The sequence below is a fragment of the Podarcis raffonei genome, chromosome 4 (genome assembly GCF_027172205.1).
Source record: "Podarcis raffonei isolate rPodRaf1 chromosome 4, rPodRaf1.pri, whole genome shotgun sequence".
Taxonomy (NCBI): Eukaryota; Metazoa; Chordata; class Lepidosauria; order Squamata; family Lacertidae; genus Podarcis; species Podarcis raffonei.
In genome coordinates this window covers 57,268,730-57,285,860 of record NC_070605.1, presented here as the reverse complement: position 1 = coordinate 57,285,860, position 17,131 = coordinate 57,268,730, and the positions used below count along the sequence as shown (strand labels likewise).

The 17,131-nt window shown below is 42.6% G+C and overlaps 1 protein-coding gene and 1 long non-coding RNA gene across 3 annotated transcripts in view; both read left to right on the top strand.

The window, feature by feature from the left end:
• Positions 1-16,784, top strand: part of LOC128413045 (trefoil factor 3-like) — a 29,907-nt gene extending 13,123 nt beyond the window's left edge. The window contains exon 4 of the mRNA XM_053386793.1: positions 16,306-16,784. Coding sequence (XP_053242768.1) covers positions 16,306-16,313 — 8 coding nt within the window. The 3' untranslated portion in view covers positions 16,314-16,784. The remainder of the gene's footprint in view (positions 1-16,305) is intronic.
• On the top strand, positions 6,947-9,565 carry LOC128413048 (uncharacterized). Of its 2 annotated transcripts, none has more exons than XR_008330220.1 (3): positions 6,947-7,031; positions 7,645-7,851; positions 9,220-9,565. It is a non-coding gene; the product is annotated as an uncharacterized LOC128413048 (long non-coding RNA). The 2 variants fall into 2 exon arrangements; XR_008330221.1 differs by having other exon boundaries at positions 6,987-7,036.
• Positions 16,785-17,131: the final 347 nt, after the last annotated feature.

Here is a 17,131-nt window from a genome sequence, read left to right as displayed (position 1 = left end):
TGTCAAGTTTGTGATCAACCAAGACTCCTAGATCCTTTTCACATGTACTGCTCTCAAGCCAGGTGTCACCCATCTTGTATTTGTGCCTCTCATTTTTTTTGCCCAAGTGCAATACTTTACATTTCTCCCTGTTAAAATTCATCTTGTTTGTTTTGGCCCAGTTCTCTAATCTGTCAAGGTCATTTTGAAGTGTGATCCTGTCCTCTGGGGTGTTAGCCACCCCTCCCAGTTTGGTGTCATCTGCAAATTTGATCAGGATGCCCTTGAGTCCATCATCCAAGTTGTTGATAAAGATGTTGAATAAGACCGGGCCCAAGACAGATCCCTGTGGCACCCCACTAGTCACTCTTCTCCAGGATGAAGAGGAACCATTGATGAGCACCCTTTGGGTTCGGTCAGTCAGCCAGTTACAAATCCACTGAGTGGTAGCATAGTCAAGACCGCATTTTACCAGCTTCTTTACAAGAATATCATGGGGCACCTTGTCAAATGCCTTGCTGAAATCAAGGTAGGCTACATCCACTGCGTTCCCTTCATCTACCAGGCTTGTAATTCTGTCAAAAAACGAGATCAGGTTAGTCTGACATGACTTATTTTTCAGAAATCCATGCTGACTATTGGTGATCACAGCATTCCTTTCTAGGTGCTCACAGACTGTTTGCTTAATGATCTGCTCCAGAATCTTCCCTGGTATTGATGTCAGACTGACTGGGTGGTAATTATTTGGGTCCTCTCTTTTCCCCTTTTTGAAAATAGGGACAACATTTGCCCTCCTCCAGTCTGCCGGGAGACAGTGCTCCTGAAGGTAGGAGTCTATCAATTGATGAAGATGATCATCCAAATGTCATAGACCAAATGGAGCAAACAGCACGCAGACCTAGTGGCGGGAGGAAAAAATCCTTAAATAAGAGACACGGGGGAATGATTAATGGACTTCAATGTCTGTACACTAATGCGCAAAGCATGGGAAATAAACAAGATGAGCTTGAGCTCTTGGTAGAGCAAACTAAATATGACATAATAGGCATCACTGAAACCTGGTGGGATAAGTCCCACGATTGGAATGTAATAATGGAGGGATACAATCTATTTCAGAGAAACAGACCAGACAAGAAAGAAGGAGTGGTGTTATATGTCAGGGATGTGTATACCTGTGAAGAGATCCAAGATTTAGAACCTGAAAGCCAAAGTGAGAGCATTTGGGTCAAAATTAAGGGAGAGAAGAATAACAGTGACCTCATTGTGGGAGTTTACTATAGATCCCCAAGTGGTGAGTGGGCTTCTCATACCATGGGGCAGGGCTGTCAAACAATTTCAGAAATATTTTAACTTAAGACCCCACTCCCCAAGATAGGACAATAGGACCTACAACAAAATGCTACAGCATATCCTCACCTTCTAACACTGTTGTTCAGGGTTCCAGCCAGCTATCCTCTCCAACCAGGACGTACCACTGCCACCCCCCACCCCCCTCAGTTTTCTGTTTTTCTTTCCCAACTTAAACCGAACTGTATGCATCATGGCTATAGGGAACATTCTGGGGCTGTTTGGGCTATCTATCGTACGAAAAATGTACGTTGAGAGGTTACTGTGTATAACAACTGACAGCTGTGCACATTAAGCAGGCCTCATGGAAAACATGCACACAATCCTTTCAGGAAGAGGTCAATATACCTAATCTCCCAGAAAACGTGGGTAATGTGCATATATCAACTAAATATTGCACATTCTCCTACTGTTATGAATATTGAAATTGAAATACTTTGTCACTTGTACAACTTGTACAGTGAGATTACACGAGCACCCCCCACTCAGCTCTGTTAGTCTTAATTCCCCTCGTTTACTAACGCACACCCACCAAACCCGAAAGTCAGTTGCCCTGTTGCTATCTTTTCATTCAGCAGCCTAACAGCCCACGGATAGAAGCTGTTCTTTACCCTGTTGGTGCGACTAATCATGCTTCTATATCTTCTGCCTGAGGGCAGGAGATCAAGAAAGTGCCGGCCAGGGTATGAATCATCCCTAAGAATTTTCCTCACTCTTCTGAGGCAACGTTCTTCCGCTATTTCATCCAGCGGATTCACGGGACAGCCCATAATATCTTGTCCTGTATTCACCACCCTCTGTAGGCACTTCCTATCAGTTGATGTCAAACCAGCATACCACACCGTGATGCAGTATGAAAGGACACTTTCTATTGTGAACCGGTAGAAGGGGATCATCAAATGTTGATTGGCATCATTCTTTCGCAATACTCTGAGGAGATGGAGTGTCTGTTGGGCTTTCTTAACTATCTGGGTTGTATTGATTTTCCAAGTAAGGTCTTCAATGAGATAAACTCCTAGGAATAATCCACAACAGGCTTTTAAAAAACAATCTTTGTAATTCTAGTGATCTCTGAACATGCTAATGACTCCTTCAAGTTTCCCAGTGACCCTGTTTTAGTAACCATTTGCTGGTATTCTCAACTTGCATTTGCTATTAGAGTTCTGCAAAGGATCTCTCACAAATATACGGTGTGCACTCCCTAGTGGGGGGAAATATACTTTAAGTGATCACACCATTAATGCCACCCCACAACACCCTAAACTACCGGTAATTCACAGAGAACTGATATCTATATTACAGCAGAAGGAGGGAAACCTGAAATGCATATTAGTATATTTTTACTTTCTTTGCTTCTACTGCATGTGCATCTTGGGAACTTGTACATCTCATCTCCTGCCCTGCACTCTCTTAATGAGGGCAAGGTAATACGACACCCTGAGCATGCCACTCCCCCAACTTAATATTTCTAACTTTGATTAGGTATCTGTATAAATCTAAGTATTATTATTATTGTGCACCCCCTTGGTTCAGTGCCCCTGTGCGGGGGAACCACTCTAAATCCAGTGCTGATGAGGCACAACATAGGTGGCCGTTTGTCCACCAGTTCATAATGAATTGTGATATCCAGCAAAGTATTGTCTTCAGTGGCTTCAGTATGCTTTTCTGAATGTCAACACTGATCAAAATGCTTCTTCCTCCAAAAGCCCCTTTCTTAGAATGGGCATAGCTCCTTTTTTTACAGCAGGCAGCACTCTAATTGAAGCGTTGTTGGAGAACAGTCCTATATCTGAAGAACTGGCCTTGTCGAAGTACAGCTTAAAGATGAAGAACGACAAGAAGGAAGAGCAGTCTGGGGCCTTGTAAATGCCCATCAACTGTTGCCACCAGGACAGCAGCCTGAGCAGGCACACAAGTCACCTTTCTTATGAGCAGGCACACAAGTCATAGTCCTCCCTAATATGGTGAAATGCAGTGTATTCCTATTTACATTCCAGTGGCTATTTATAAATGTGCAAATGTTATGCACTTTGCCTCCCTTTCCAAGATGCAATTCCTCGTTCTTGGCCTTGGATAAGGGCTGCAGGAAATTCAGGAAAAGCACAGTGAGACTTATCTACCACCTCTGTTTTCTCATAGGCCTAATTTTGCATCTATACATATCAATTAGGATATACATGTTTTATGCAAATGTGTGTGATGGGCCTGTGCTTGAATCTTTTAAGTACCTCCTTAGGCAGGCATTACAAATGATGCAAATGTTGCTTCTCCACTGGTAATTCAAGTCCTGCTTATGTCCTAGTGCCTTAGAAAGAGAAATCCTTCAGGATGCAGCACAGAAGAGTCACTTCCACACACATCCTCACAAAGGTGGCAGATTGCTAGGGATGGCCAAATCTCTCAAGTTCAGATTATCTTTCTACATCACTGTGCATTTATTTTAAAAAGTCCTCTTGAATCAGCATTTTAGCATGACTGATTAGTGCTGCCAATATACACATTTTAATGTAATTTTGCCTGATGTACACATTTTTGCAAGACCATTTCACCCAATGAAATACATTTTAAATATTATTTTCATCAATATAAGCATTCTTTATTATGTACACTATACACTAGTATATGTACTTTTGTATGCATTACTTATCTGAAGAACTGCACTGCAAAATTCAGAGAAGTGTGAATTCCAAAGGACTGTTGTTTTTCAGCTTGCATATTGCAGTGTAAGATAACTGATAGACCCATCTGGCTTAACTGTGAGGTCCTTCCTCAATATGATCCCACCTAGATTGTTCTGCACAGTGGAGATTTCAGCGTGCCAGAAAGAGAGAGCAGTGGGCCAGACGCCAGCAGAATGCATAGCTCTTGGCGAGTGGTTCACCTATTATTCCACAGGGAACATATTCCACAGCATGTTCCAGCACAACGTGTGTGGATACGTTTCTATATTTCAGGAGCTACACATATTCACACACAGGTTAAAACAGCTTAAACTTGCAGGATCCCAGGAGATATGATAGCCATCTTCAAATATCTCAAGAGCTGTCGCATGGAAGATGGAGCAAGTTTGTTTCTCCTGCTTCAGAGGGTAGAAACCGAACCAATGGATCCAAGTTGCAAGAAAGGAGATTCCAACTAAACATCTGGAAGAACTTTCTGATGGTAAGAGTTGTTGACAGTGAAGCAGATTCCTTGGAAGAACTCTCCTTCCTTGGAGGTTTTTAAGCAGAGATTGAATGGCCATCTGTAATGGATGCTTTAGATTCCTGCATTGCTGGGGGTTGGACTAGATGAACCTCAGGGTCCCTTCCAACTCTATGATTCTATGATTCCAAGAACTAGCTCCCTGTATGGTCATTTCAATGCAATAAGCTAAACAGGTAGAAAGGGAGAGAAACCATACTTGGTATTCCCCAATTTAAATTAACTAGTGATATAATAATAATAATAATAATAATAATAATAATAATAATAATAATAATAATACTATAAAAACAGAAAACCAGTATTTAACAAAAGTGTTCCAGCATTTGCAGAAATCCTTCTCTGAGCCCATGGGATGGTGAATAGGGAGGCCTGGAGAGACATCACTCTCAGCATTAGGGGACTCCCACAGGGGACAACGTTTGAAAGTTGGGCAAGGCTGGAATATCCAGTAAGCAAAATAAGCATGTGCTTATGGAATAAGGGAAGGGGTGCACCACAGAAATTTTCCATTGCCAGATTTACCATGGACAATATGGTGCAGCTGAAGAAAAAACCCCCCAACATTATTTAAACAAGTATAGAAAAATAAACATTGTTTTCCATCTTGCTGTAGGATCCTGTTTCGTTTTGAAAAATAAAGTTTTATTGGTTATCTTTTGAATGAGATATATATGGGCACACCAAAATCTTTTAAGTGCTTCAGGTCTCGAAGGTATTAATCCGGCCCTGGAGTTGGGGCAGCACAACTGAAAAGACCCTGTGTCATGATCCATGGCTTGACCTGCTACGTCCCTGGCTCAGAACTGCTTTGAGACTCCAAAACAAGAGGAGCAAGAGCCGACTGCTCTCACTGCTACTTATGATAATCATGGGAGGCCCTTCTTCGTGTGCCGCCTCCACAAGAGGTCTGGAGAGCGGCAATATGACAGTAAGCCTTTTCTGCTGTGGCTCCCTGTCTGTGCAATGCTCTCCCCAGGGAGGCTCACCTGGGGCCTTCCTTACATATCTTTAGGGGCCAGGCAAAAAGTTTTCTCTATAACCAGGCCTTTGCTGATGAAAATTCTACATCCTTCTACATCCCAGTAAGGGGGGGTTAATGGTTTGTTTTTGTTTCATGCTGTATTTTGTGTTCCCTTTTTGTATTTTTATGCAGTGAACTGGCCTGTGAACTTCGGATGATGGGCGGTATACAAATTAATGAAATAGATAAATAAATCATGAGAGTTGATTGAGACTCAATGGATATCAGTTACCTTCCTGACACCATCACAAAAAGGAAAAGAGCAGAAATGGAGCTCAAAAATGAAACCTCCTTCTTGACATATCAGTTGGTTCCATTCTTTCTGACTGAGACGCACACGTTCAGAATACAACAGGTAAGTTTGTTATGCACTTGGCATATGTGCAACTCAATTGCTCAGAAATTGGATATTAATGCACTAAGTAGGTAGAAGCTGCTTTTTCTCATTTGGGAGGAGACAATGAAGTTAGCATACACACTTGGTCATAGTCTGAGAAAAGGACATGTTCCCATTGTCCTGAGGACCAGAAGGAGCACATCTGCATTTCAGATTTTAAGCAGTTTTGAACAGGTCTGAAATACAATCAACTTATATTACCTCCTCATCCCTCTCCTTCCTGTATATGGACCATACCTCCTATCAAAACAAGTCATTACCACAAAAGCAATATAAACCGTGAAACAATGACAAGAATAAATAAATAAATAAATAAATAAATAAATATTCAGTGACATATCAATACATCAATTTTGAATGAATCACAAAGGAGGTTTCCCCATGTTGAGGCTCATCCATTTCACTGTGAGTGTGCTGACCCCTGCGATTTCCCCAAATGCAGGAAACTCAACTGCATGATTTGTGGTACCCCTCCATATTGGGTTCCCTACTCTACCATATTGGGAGGGTAATTATTCATGTCTAGGACCATTTTTATTCTCCTCATTCTTCTCAAGTAGATATTAACGTTTTGGTTTTGTGGAATAATTGCCTTTAAAAACAAGCATATATGAGGGGGAATACCTAGGCCAATGAATCTGCTAAAGTTGTCCTCCTCCTTGCATGAGAAGGTTGCAGGTAAAAAAGAAAAGCAAGATTGCCAGATAAAGGAGGTTGCCAGTTAGAATGTCCTGAGTCTCATTTACCTGTTGCTCAAGATAGGAAAATGCAACACATGGAAACAACAGCTTCTTGTGACCACAAAACAGTTGGATTTTTTTGACATAAAAGATATAAGAAATCAACTGAAATGTTGCTACAAAAGTCCGTTGACTTGCATTGTTTCCTGAACCCGACGTCCAGTTCTTGGCTTTTGGGTTTACTAACAGTTATTTCATTGGCCCAATTATTGATAGCTGTTTCACCTCAAGGGGCTGCCACAGGAAGGAGGAGGTCTTCTTGAACCATATAAATTAGCCTTGCCCTTCTGAGTTTTGATATCCTGCTGTTTCTCATCGAGCTGTTCAGCAACTCATTCAGGTGAGGTAAGTCAAGTGGTTCTCACGACTGGGAGGCAAGGGATTTGGTTTGATTTTCATTTTAATGCAACTCTACCGACTTGGCAATACATAAAGTAAAATGAGGCTATTGTTCAAAATTTCAACTTCTGTGAATTTTGTGTTACCCTCTCCAACCAAAAGAAGATGTGCAGAAAGTGCACATTACGGGCTTAGAAAGGGAGACCAAAATGCTTTCTTAGTTAGGATTGCCTTGCTGGATCAAACCCAAAGTTTATCAGGTCCTGCATCATGGCACATGGCACATTCCTAAGCTTCAAAACTTGTTGTGGGGTGGGGTTGTTAGTGATACCCCAGCAGTACATGCACTCCTTCCTATCCCTACTCAGATGTGAATTTTCATTGGTTTGAATCTTGCCACTTGACTAAGCCATTTTCAGTCTCAGCCCTCGCAACATGGAAGATAATAATACTGATTCACCTTAGAGGAATGATGTCATCATAACTGCACTTTTGGACACTAGAAATGCTATGCAAATGGCAAACAAAAAACTGCCTTTTTTGGCCTTTCTTTATGGAAAAAAGCAGATTGAACCTCTGTTGAGTCACACCTTTGATATGAAATGTTTTAACAGGTCTGAAGATTCTGTGAAGATTTCACATAAAAATGAACTTCAAATGGATCTGGCTGATGGCACTTATCCTGATCATAGGATTGGCTAGTGTGGCAGATGCCAGGCGTGGCCGTCGCCGAGGCGGCAGCCGAGGTGGTCGACGGGATGGCCGACCCGGTTTTCGCTGGGGCCGCCGCTGGGGCCGCCGCTGGGGCCGAGGCTGAGGAGGTAAGCGACAGCTTTTATTTGTTTTCATTAAAAAAACCCCCAAAAACTAATAGATATCAAGAGCTTATTCTACAGCTGTTCCCGGGGAATGGGGGGATATGCCATACATTTGGTAATACGTCTGGGGTTTTTTAAAAAAGTGCTGGTCCTAGCCAAGTTCAAGGTAAAGCACTTGTGCTCTGCTTCTGGACAGTGACGGTGGGGCCCTGAGCACAAATTTCTAAGGGGGTGCAACTAGCTGCCCCCACGTCAGGCTCCCTCATTGAGGCCTTTGAGGCTAATGCAGTGGCAGTGCCTCCTATTTGCAGCAGGCGAAGGGATGCCTTGTGTGTGTGCCTTGCCCCTTGGCCAGGAGTAAGGGAGGGAGGAGGTGGATGGTGGGAAAGCACTGCCAGAGTCATGTGTGTTGCACTTCGCTGCAAGGACAGGAGAGTGAGGCGACACAGCGGCAGTCCTGGCTTTGGGTTTCTCTGCCTTATCTCTGCTATCGGTCGGGGCTAGTTTGCAAGGAGAGACTCCCACGATTAGATGCCGGTTAACAAAGGGACTGACTGCTGCCCAGTCTACCATCCCAGGCGCCGGCAACCTACACTATGCCCCTGCTTTAGGAAGCATAATGTAAAGGACTGAGAGCTCGGAAGTCTCCCAGTCTCAGCCCCCATCAAGATTTATGTCATTTTGAGCAGCACATAGTTGTGGGTTCTCTACAGATATTATCAAACACCTGCAATTTCTGAGAAAATAATAATCCTGACCTACCTTGGTCCAAATTCTCTTGAACACACACACACACTTTGTAACTGCTGGGTGTTACTAGAACTGGCAGGCTTAAGAACCCTGTCTCTGCCCCTCTTTCTACCATTTTGCATGACAATTGTAGTCCTCCTTCCCCTTTTCCTTCGTGTTTTGCATCAGGGAGGTTGATCTCTCTCAACCCACAACCTCCCATTTGGAAAAATCTACGATGTTTACAATCGTATGGATACGTTTAACATAATCCCTGGGTAAAGGAAGGTTCCCTAAATCATTTTTGCCAACTTTTCTCCCACAACATGGGATACAACCAGAGATTGTATAGAGATAGCAAGGAGATAGCAAGGAAAGGGAATGGAAGAGAAAGAATGAGCAGATGCCATGACACAGGAAATCAATAAAGCTGGACTAAGTCATAACTAACTTCAGTCCATTGATTTCTTTGGGTCTACAACCCTTAGTTGACAACCCAAGTAGGAAGCCATCCAGACAAGACCAAGGATAACCCCCAGCTTATCCATAACCAATGAAATTTCTCCCAAGCCCTATTCAGATTCCAGACAGTTGAAACAGGATGTTCACCCTCTAAGCAGCTTTCTCTTCTTTTCATTTCAGCAAAGTAGAACGAAATGAAGGCACAGACCAGGAACGTCTGACAATGGCATCCCTCCAAGACAAAAACAGAAAACAAAATGCTAGCGTAGCAGTCGCTTTTCAACATTTCCTGCTCTCTACCCCGATTTTCTGCTTCTTTCCTTGCCAGGGAGGTCAGTCTGCAAACAACAACTGCAAATCACCTTCCCCAAAAATCTATAAACGTAGCTAATTAGTCTCAGCTCCATAATATTTTTTGCCAACCATGGCTGTTTCTCTTGAGAATGTAGAAATGCATTTTATTTCCCACTGTTTGCTTTATCTTTATGAAACTTTCTTGCATTCAGCATATTAAAGCATTGCAAAAAATAAAAAACAAAAAACGATGTGTTTCCCTTTTTGATGCTCTTGATATTTTTTCACCTTTAAGCTCTTATCTCACAGCTGTGCAAAGTGACACAAGTCTATTTTCCAAGTAGGCTGGATATCTAGCAATATATTTTACAACAAGAATACAGTCTAGAGCAGGGATAGGCAAACTCGGCCCTCCAGGTGTTTTGGAGCTATACTTCCCATCATCCCTGACCACTGGTCCTGCTAGCTAGGGATCAAAAGAGTTGTAGGACAAAAACAACTAGAGGGCCGAGTTTGCCTATGCCTGGTATAGATCTTGAGATTATTTTTCTCCTGGGTTAGCTGGTGTTACAAGCTCCTCATCCAACAGTGGACATCCATCCATCAACCTTTAACTCAAAGGTACATGGCAGAAAGGTGCCTGTGGGAGAAATGGCTTCAGGTGACTTAAAGCTGTTGGGCCACACCACATGATGTGGAGAGGCAAAGGGGGCAGGGGGAGCTGTGGTGGACCTATGGGAAATCGGTCCATTCCAAGTTATGACAATCATTCAGACTCAGAGCATCCTCCAATCCATTCACTGTGAAATCCAAAGATTCCATCACCCTTTCTCAAGTGTGAGAGTGTCCATCCTTTTGTCAGTGTGAGATTGAAATGGATTGCATCAGCTACAGATCCAGTCCTTTATCCAGTATGGTACCTGCTCATCTCTCCCTGTGGCTAATGCAGCTTTGCGGGGATGATTTCAGACTCAAAGCATCATCCATTCACTACCCTATTCTCATACCAGGGGTCAGGGTGCTGGTTGCTTAAATGGGCAATCTGAGGAAAACCCACCATCGGCTCCATTGGCTTCACCTTCCACACAGCCCAAGTCCCAGCTTGCATCCCCATGTGCCGGAGCAGGGAGCAGGCTTATGCCCTCTCTGCCCACCAGGAAGGGCCCAGACAGTTTGAATAGCCCTGTTGGGGCCCCAGTGAAGCATCCTTCGTCCCTCAATGCAGCCGCATGAAAAAGGGCGAGTGGGCTTCTCATACCATGGGGCAGGGCTGTCAAACATTTTCAGAAATATTTTAACTTAAGAGCCCACTGCCCAAGATAGGACAATAGGAGCCACAACAAAATGTTACAGCATATCCTCACCTTCTAACAGAAGCACTGCTGTTCAGGGTTCCAGCCAGCTATCCTCTCCAACCAGGATGTACCACTGCTACCCTCCCCACCCGCCTCAGTTTTCTGTTTTTATTTCCCGACTGAAACCAAACTGTGTGTACCGTGGCTATAGGGAACATTCTGGGGCTTTTTGGCTATCTATTGTAAGAGAAATGTATGTTGAGAGGTTACTGTGCATAACAACTGACAGCTGTGCACATTAAGCAGGCCTCGTGGAAAACATGCACATAATCCTTTCAGGAAGAGGTCAATATACCTAATCTCCCACAAGACTTGGGTATTGTGCATATATCAACTAAATTTTGCCCATTCTCCTACTGTTATGAATAATCCCCAACAGGCTTTTAAAAAACAATCTTTGTAATTCTAGTGATCTCTGAACATGCTAATGACTCCTTCCTGTTTCCCAGTGACCCTGTTTTAGTAACCATTTGCTGGTATTCTCAATTTGCATTTGCTATTAGAGTTCTGTAAAGGATCACTCACGAATATATGGTGTGCTCTCCTTAGTGGGGGGAAATATACTTTACATGATTACACCATTAATTCTACCCTACAACACTTTAAACTAATTCACAGAGAACTCATGTCTATATTACAGCAGAAGGAGGGAAACCAGAAATGCATATTAGTATATTTTTACTTTCTTTGCTTCTACGGCATATGCATCTTGGGAGCTTGTACATCTTTATCTCATCTCCTGGCCTGCACTCTCTTAATGAGGGCAAGGTGAACTTTGGTAATACGACACCCTGAGCATGCCACTCCCCCAACTTAATATTTCTAACTTTGATTAGGTATCTGTATAAATCTAAGTATTATAATTATTTTGCACCCCCTTGGTTCGGTGCCCCTGTGCGGGGGAACCACTCAAAATCGGGTGCTGATGAGGCACAACATAGGTGGCCATTTGTCCACCAGTTCATAATGAATTGTGATATCCAGCAAAGTATTGTCTTCAGTGGCTTCAATATGCTTTTCTGAATGTCAACATAGATAAAAAATGCTTCTTCCTCCAACAGCCCTTTTCTTAGAATAGGCATATCTGTGGCTCCCTGTCTGTGCAATGCTCTCCCTAGGGAGGCTCACCTGGTGCCTTCCTTATATATCTTTAGGGGCCAAGCAAAAAGTTTTCTCCATAACCAGGCCTTTCCTGATGAAAATTCTACATCCTTCTACATCCCAGTAAGGGGGGGGGGGTTAATGGTTTGTTTTTGCTTCATGCTGTATTTTGTGTTCCCATTTTGTATTTTTATGCAGTGAACTTCGGATGATGGGCGGTGTACAAATTAATTAAATAGATAAATAAATTATGAGAGTTGATTGAGACTCAATGGATATCAGTTACCCTCCTGACACCATCACAAAAAGGAAAAGAGCAGAAATGGAGCTCAAAAATGAAACCTCCTTCTTGACATATCAGGTGGTTCCATTCTCTCTGACTGAGGTGCACACATACAGATAAGTTTGTTATGCACTTGGCATATGTGCAACTCAATTGCTCAGAAATTGGATATTAATGCACCAAGTACTCCCCTTGAGCTAGAAGCTGCTTTTTCTCATTTGGGAGGAAATAATGAAGTTAGCATACACACTTGGTCATAGTCTGAGAAAAGGACATGTTCCCATTGTCCTGAGGACCAGAAGGTGCACATCTGCATTTCAGATTTTAAGCCGTTTTGAACAGGTCTGAAGTAGAATCCACTGATACTGCTTCCTCATCCCTCTGCTTCCTGTATATGGACCATACCTCCTATCAAAACAAGTCATCACCACAGAAGCAATATGAATCATGACAGGAATAAATGACAGGAATAAATATTCAGTGACATATCAATACATCAACTTTGAATGAACCACGAAGGAGGTTTTCCAATGTTGAGGCTCATCCATTTCACTGTGAGTGTGCTGACCCCTGCGATTTTCCCAAATGCAGGAAACTCAACTGCATGATTTGTGGTAGCCCTCCATATTGAGTACCCTACTCTACCATATTGGGAGGGTAATTATTCATATCTAGGACCACTTTTATTGTCCTCATTCTTTTAAGTGAGGTGTGTGTGTGTGTAGCACTTGAGGTCTTGTTTAATTGATACTTTTATCTTTCGGTCTAATGTTTTGTGTTATTTCTTACTTTTCTTATGTCAATCACATTGAGACACTTGTACGTAGTGACAAATAAATATAATAAATACATACATTCTGTTCTAAAGGAACAGAAATTACTGAGCTCCTAAAAAAATCTCTTACTTGTAGTGACTACAGAAAAATTATAGACTTAAAAAAAAAAATGCCCAGTCTGAAATATAAACCTTGCCCAGCACCATCAAAAGCCTTCTCAAGTAGATATTCAAATGTTGGTTTTGTGGAATCATTGCCTTTAAAAATGAGCATATATGAGGGTGATACCTTCAAAAATGAGCATATATGAGGGGGATACACAATGAATCTGCTAAAGTTGTGTTCCTCCTTGCATGAGAAAGTTGCAGGTAAAAAAGAAAAGAAAGATTGCCAGATAAATGAGATTGCCAGTTAAAATGTCTAAAGTCTCATTTACCTGTTGCTCAAGATAGGAAAATGCAACACATGGAAGCAGCAGCTTCTTGTGACCACAAAACGGTTGGATTTTTTTGACATAAAAGATATAAGAAATCAACTGAAATGTTGCTACAAAAGTCTGTTGCCTTGCATTGTTTCCTGAACCCAACGTCCAGTTCTTGGCTTTTGGGTTTACTAACGGTTATTTCATTGGCCCAATTATTGATAGCTGTTTCACCTCAAGGGGCTGCCACAGGAAGGAGGAGGTCTTCTTGAACCATATAAATTAGCCTTGCCCTTCTGAGTTTTGATATCCTGCTGTTTGTCATTGAGCTGTTCAGCAACTCATTCAGGTGGGGTAAGTCAAGTGGTTCTAGCAACTGGGAGGCAAGGGATTTGGTTTGATTTTCATTTTAATGCAACTCTACCCACTTTGCAATACACAAACTGAAATGAGGCTTTTGTTCAAAATTTAAACTTCTGCGAATTTTGTGTTACCCTCTCCAACCAAAAGAAGATGTACGGAAAGTGCACATAAGGGGCTTAGAAAGGCAGATAATGGTGAAAATAGTAGACCAAAATGCATTCTTAGGGAATATTGCCAGCAAAAATGTATATGTGAGGCAAAGTTGCATACAACAGGGGGGGGGGTGTTAGGAGAAATTCTGATGAATCTTCATGCAAACTTATAAGAAAATTCGAAGTTGATGGCAAAATACAGCAAACTGAATCTGAGATTGTCAAAATGAGAAATTGAGAGACTCTGAAACTGGCAGGTTCATCCATCTCTAATTGGTGTGTGAGAGTGTGAATGCACATGAATGGAGTTGGAGTCTTTTGATTTCCATGAGCCAGTTGAATTGAGTTGTGGCCTGCAGAAAGAGCCTGGGAGAGCCAGGTTTCCTCACACTTTGCTTTGCTTGCTATGATATCTGTGCTGATAAGACACAGCTGCTTGAGTGTTTGTGCCTGTAGATGAATTTTTATCTTGTAGTTTATTCTTCCATTCAAGTACATTTATCTTGTATTTCTACCTGTTTCCTTCCCTTTATTTGTGTAACTTCTGCTGCTCAAGTTCATTAATATCTACCTCTTTCTCCTCTGTGATGCAGCAGGAAACTGAGAGATTCAGAACTTTATTAGTTAGGATTGCCTTGCTGGATCAAACCCAAACTTTATCAAGTCCAGCATCATAACACATGACACATTCCTAAGCTTTGAAACATGAGGGGGCAGGGCTTAGTGATGTACATGCACCTAGGTGAACATGCACCTACTCAGATGTGAATTTTCATTGGTTTGAATCTTGCCACTTGACTAAGCCATTTTCAGTCTCAGCCCTCGCAATGTGGGAGATAATAATACTGATTTACCTTAGAAGAATGATGTCATCATAACTGCACTTTTGTACACCAGAAATGCTATGCAAATGTCAAACCAAACACTGCCATTTTTGGCCTTTCTTTATGGAAAAAATGCAGATTGAACCTCTGTTGAGTCACACCTTTGATATGAAATGCTTTAACAGGTCTGAAGATTCTGTGAAGATTTCAGATAAAAATGAACTTCAAATGGATCTGGCTGCTGGCACTTATCCTGATCGTAGGATTGGCTAGTGTGGCGGATGCCAGGCGTGGACGGGGAGGTGGACGAGGTCGCCGAGGTGGCTTTCGCCGAGGCTTTCGCCGAGGTTGGCGCTGGGGCCGCCGCGGGGGCCGAGGCTGAGGAGGTAAGTGACAGCTTTTATTTGTTTTCATTAAAAAAAACCCTAAAAACTAATAGATATCAAGAGCTTATCCTACAGCTGTTCCTGGGGAATGGGGGGATATGCCATACATTTGGTAATACATCTGGGTTTTTTTTTAAAAAGTGCTGGTCCTAGCCAAGTTCAAGGTGAAGCACTTGTGCTCTGCTTCTGGACAGTGACGGTGGGGTCCTGAGCACAAATTTCTAAGGGGGCGCAACCAGCTGCCCCACGTCAGGCTCCCTCATTGAGGCCTTCGAGGCTAATGCAGTGGCAGTGCCTCTTTCTTGCGGTAGGCAAAGGGATGCCAGTGCGTGCCCTGCCCCTCGGCCATGCGTAGAAAGGCAGGAAAGCACTGCCAGAGCCATGTGTGTTGCGCCTCACTGCAAAGACAGGAGAGAGAGGCGACACAGCGGCTTTGGGTTTCTCTGCCTTATCTCTGCTACGGGTCGGGGCTAGTTTGCAAGGAGAGACTCCCACGATTAGATGTCACTTAGCAAAGGGACTGACTGCTGCCCAGTCTACCATCCCAGGTGCCAGCAACCCACACTATGTTCCTGCTTTAGGAAGCATAATGTAAAGGACTGAGAGCTCGGAAGTCTCCCCATCTCAGCCCCCATCAACATTTATGTCATTTTGAGCAGCACATAGTTGTGGGTTCTCTACAGATATTATCAAACACCTGCAATTTCTGAGAAAATAATAATCCTGACCTACCTTGGTCCAAAGTCTCTTGAACACACACACACACACACACACACTTTGTAACTGCTGGGTGTTACTAGAACTGGCAGGCTTAAGAACCCTGTCTCTTCCCCTCTTTCTACCATTTTGCATGACAAGTGTAGTCTTCCTTCCCCTTTTCTTTCGTGTTTTGCATCAGAGAGGTTGATCTCTCTCAACACACAATCTCCCATTTGGAAAAATCTACGATGTTTACAATCGTATGGATGCGTTTAACTTAATCCCTGGGTAAAGGAAGGTCCCCTAAATAATTTTGGCCAACTTTTCTCCCACAACATGGGATACAATCCCACAACATGGGATACAGAGACGGCAAAGGCTATAGGGATGCAATAAAGATGGACTAAGTCATAACTAACTTCAGTCCATTGATTTCTTTGGGTCTACATCCCTTAGTTGACAACCCAATCAGGAAGCCATCCATACAAGACCAAGGATAACCCCCAACTTATCCATAACCAATGAAGTTCCTCCCAAGCCCTATTCAGAGTCCAGGAAGTTGAAACAGGAATGTTCACCCTATAACGCAGCTTTCTCTTCTTTTCATTTCAGCAAATTAGAACGAAATGAAGGCACAGCCCAGGAACGTCCGGCATCCCTCCAAGACAAAAACAGAAAACAAAATGCTAGCATAGCAGTCGCTTTCAAAATTTCCTGCTCTCTACCCCGATTTTCTGCTTCTTTCCTTGCCAGGGAGGTCAGTCTGCACACAACAACTGCAAATCATCTCCCACAAAAGCTATAAACCAGGCATAGGCAAACTCGGCCCCCCATATGTTTTGGGACTACGACTCCCATCATCCCCAGCTAACAGGACCAGTGGTCAGGGATAATGACCAAAACATCGGGAGGGCCGAGTTTGCCTATGTCTGCTATAAATGTAGCTAATTAGTCTCAGCTCCATAGTATTTTTTGCCAACCTTGGCTATTACTCTTGAGAATGTAGAAATGCATTTTATTTCCCACTATTTGCTTTATCTTTATGAAACTTTATTGCGCATTCTGCATATTAAAGCATTGCAAAAAAATAATGATGATGTGCTTCTCTTTTTGATGCACTTGACATTTTTTCACCTTTAAGCTCTTATGTCACAGCAGTGCAAAGTGACACAAGTCTATTATCCAAGTAGGCTGGATATCTAGCAACATATTTTACAACAAGAATACAGTCTAGAGCTTGAGATTATTTTTGGCCACACTCACAGAATCATAAACTAGGGATTCAGCTACATTAGTAAAGAAAAAGGCATTTTAAATGTGTTATAACACTGTGACACCAGATGGCAATGTAGAGTTCTGTCTTTCGCCAATGTGAGATTTACAAAGTGTTTTCCTGAAATGTTTTTTGATGTGTCTAGATCCAGCCAAGCTGGCCTAT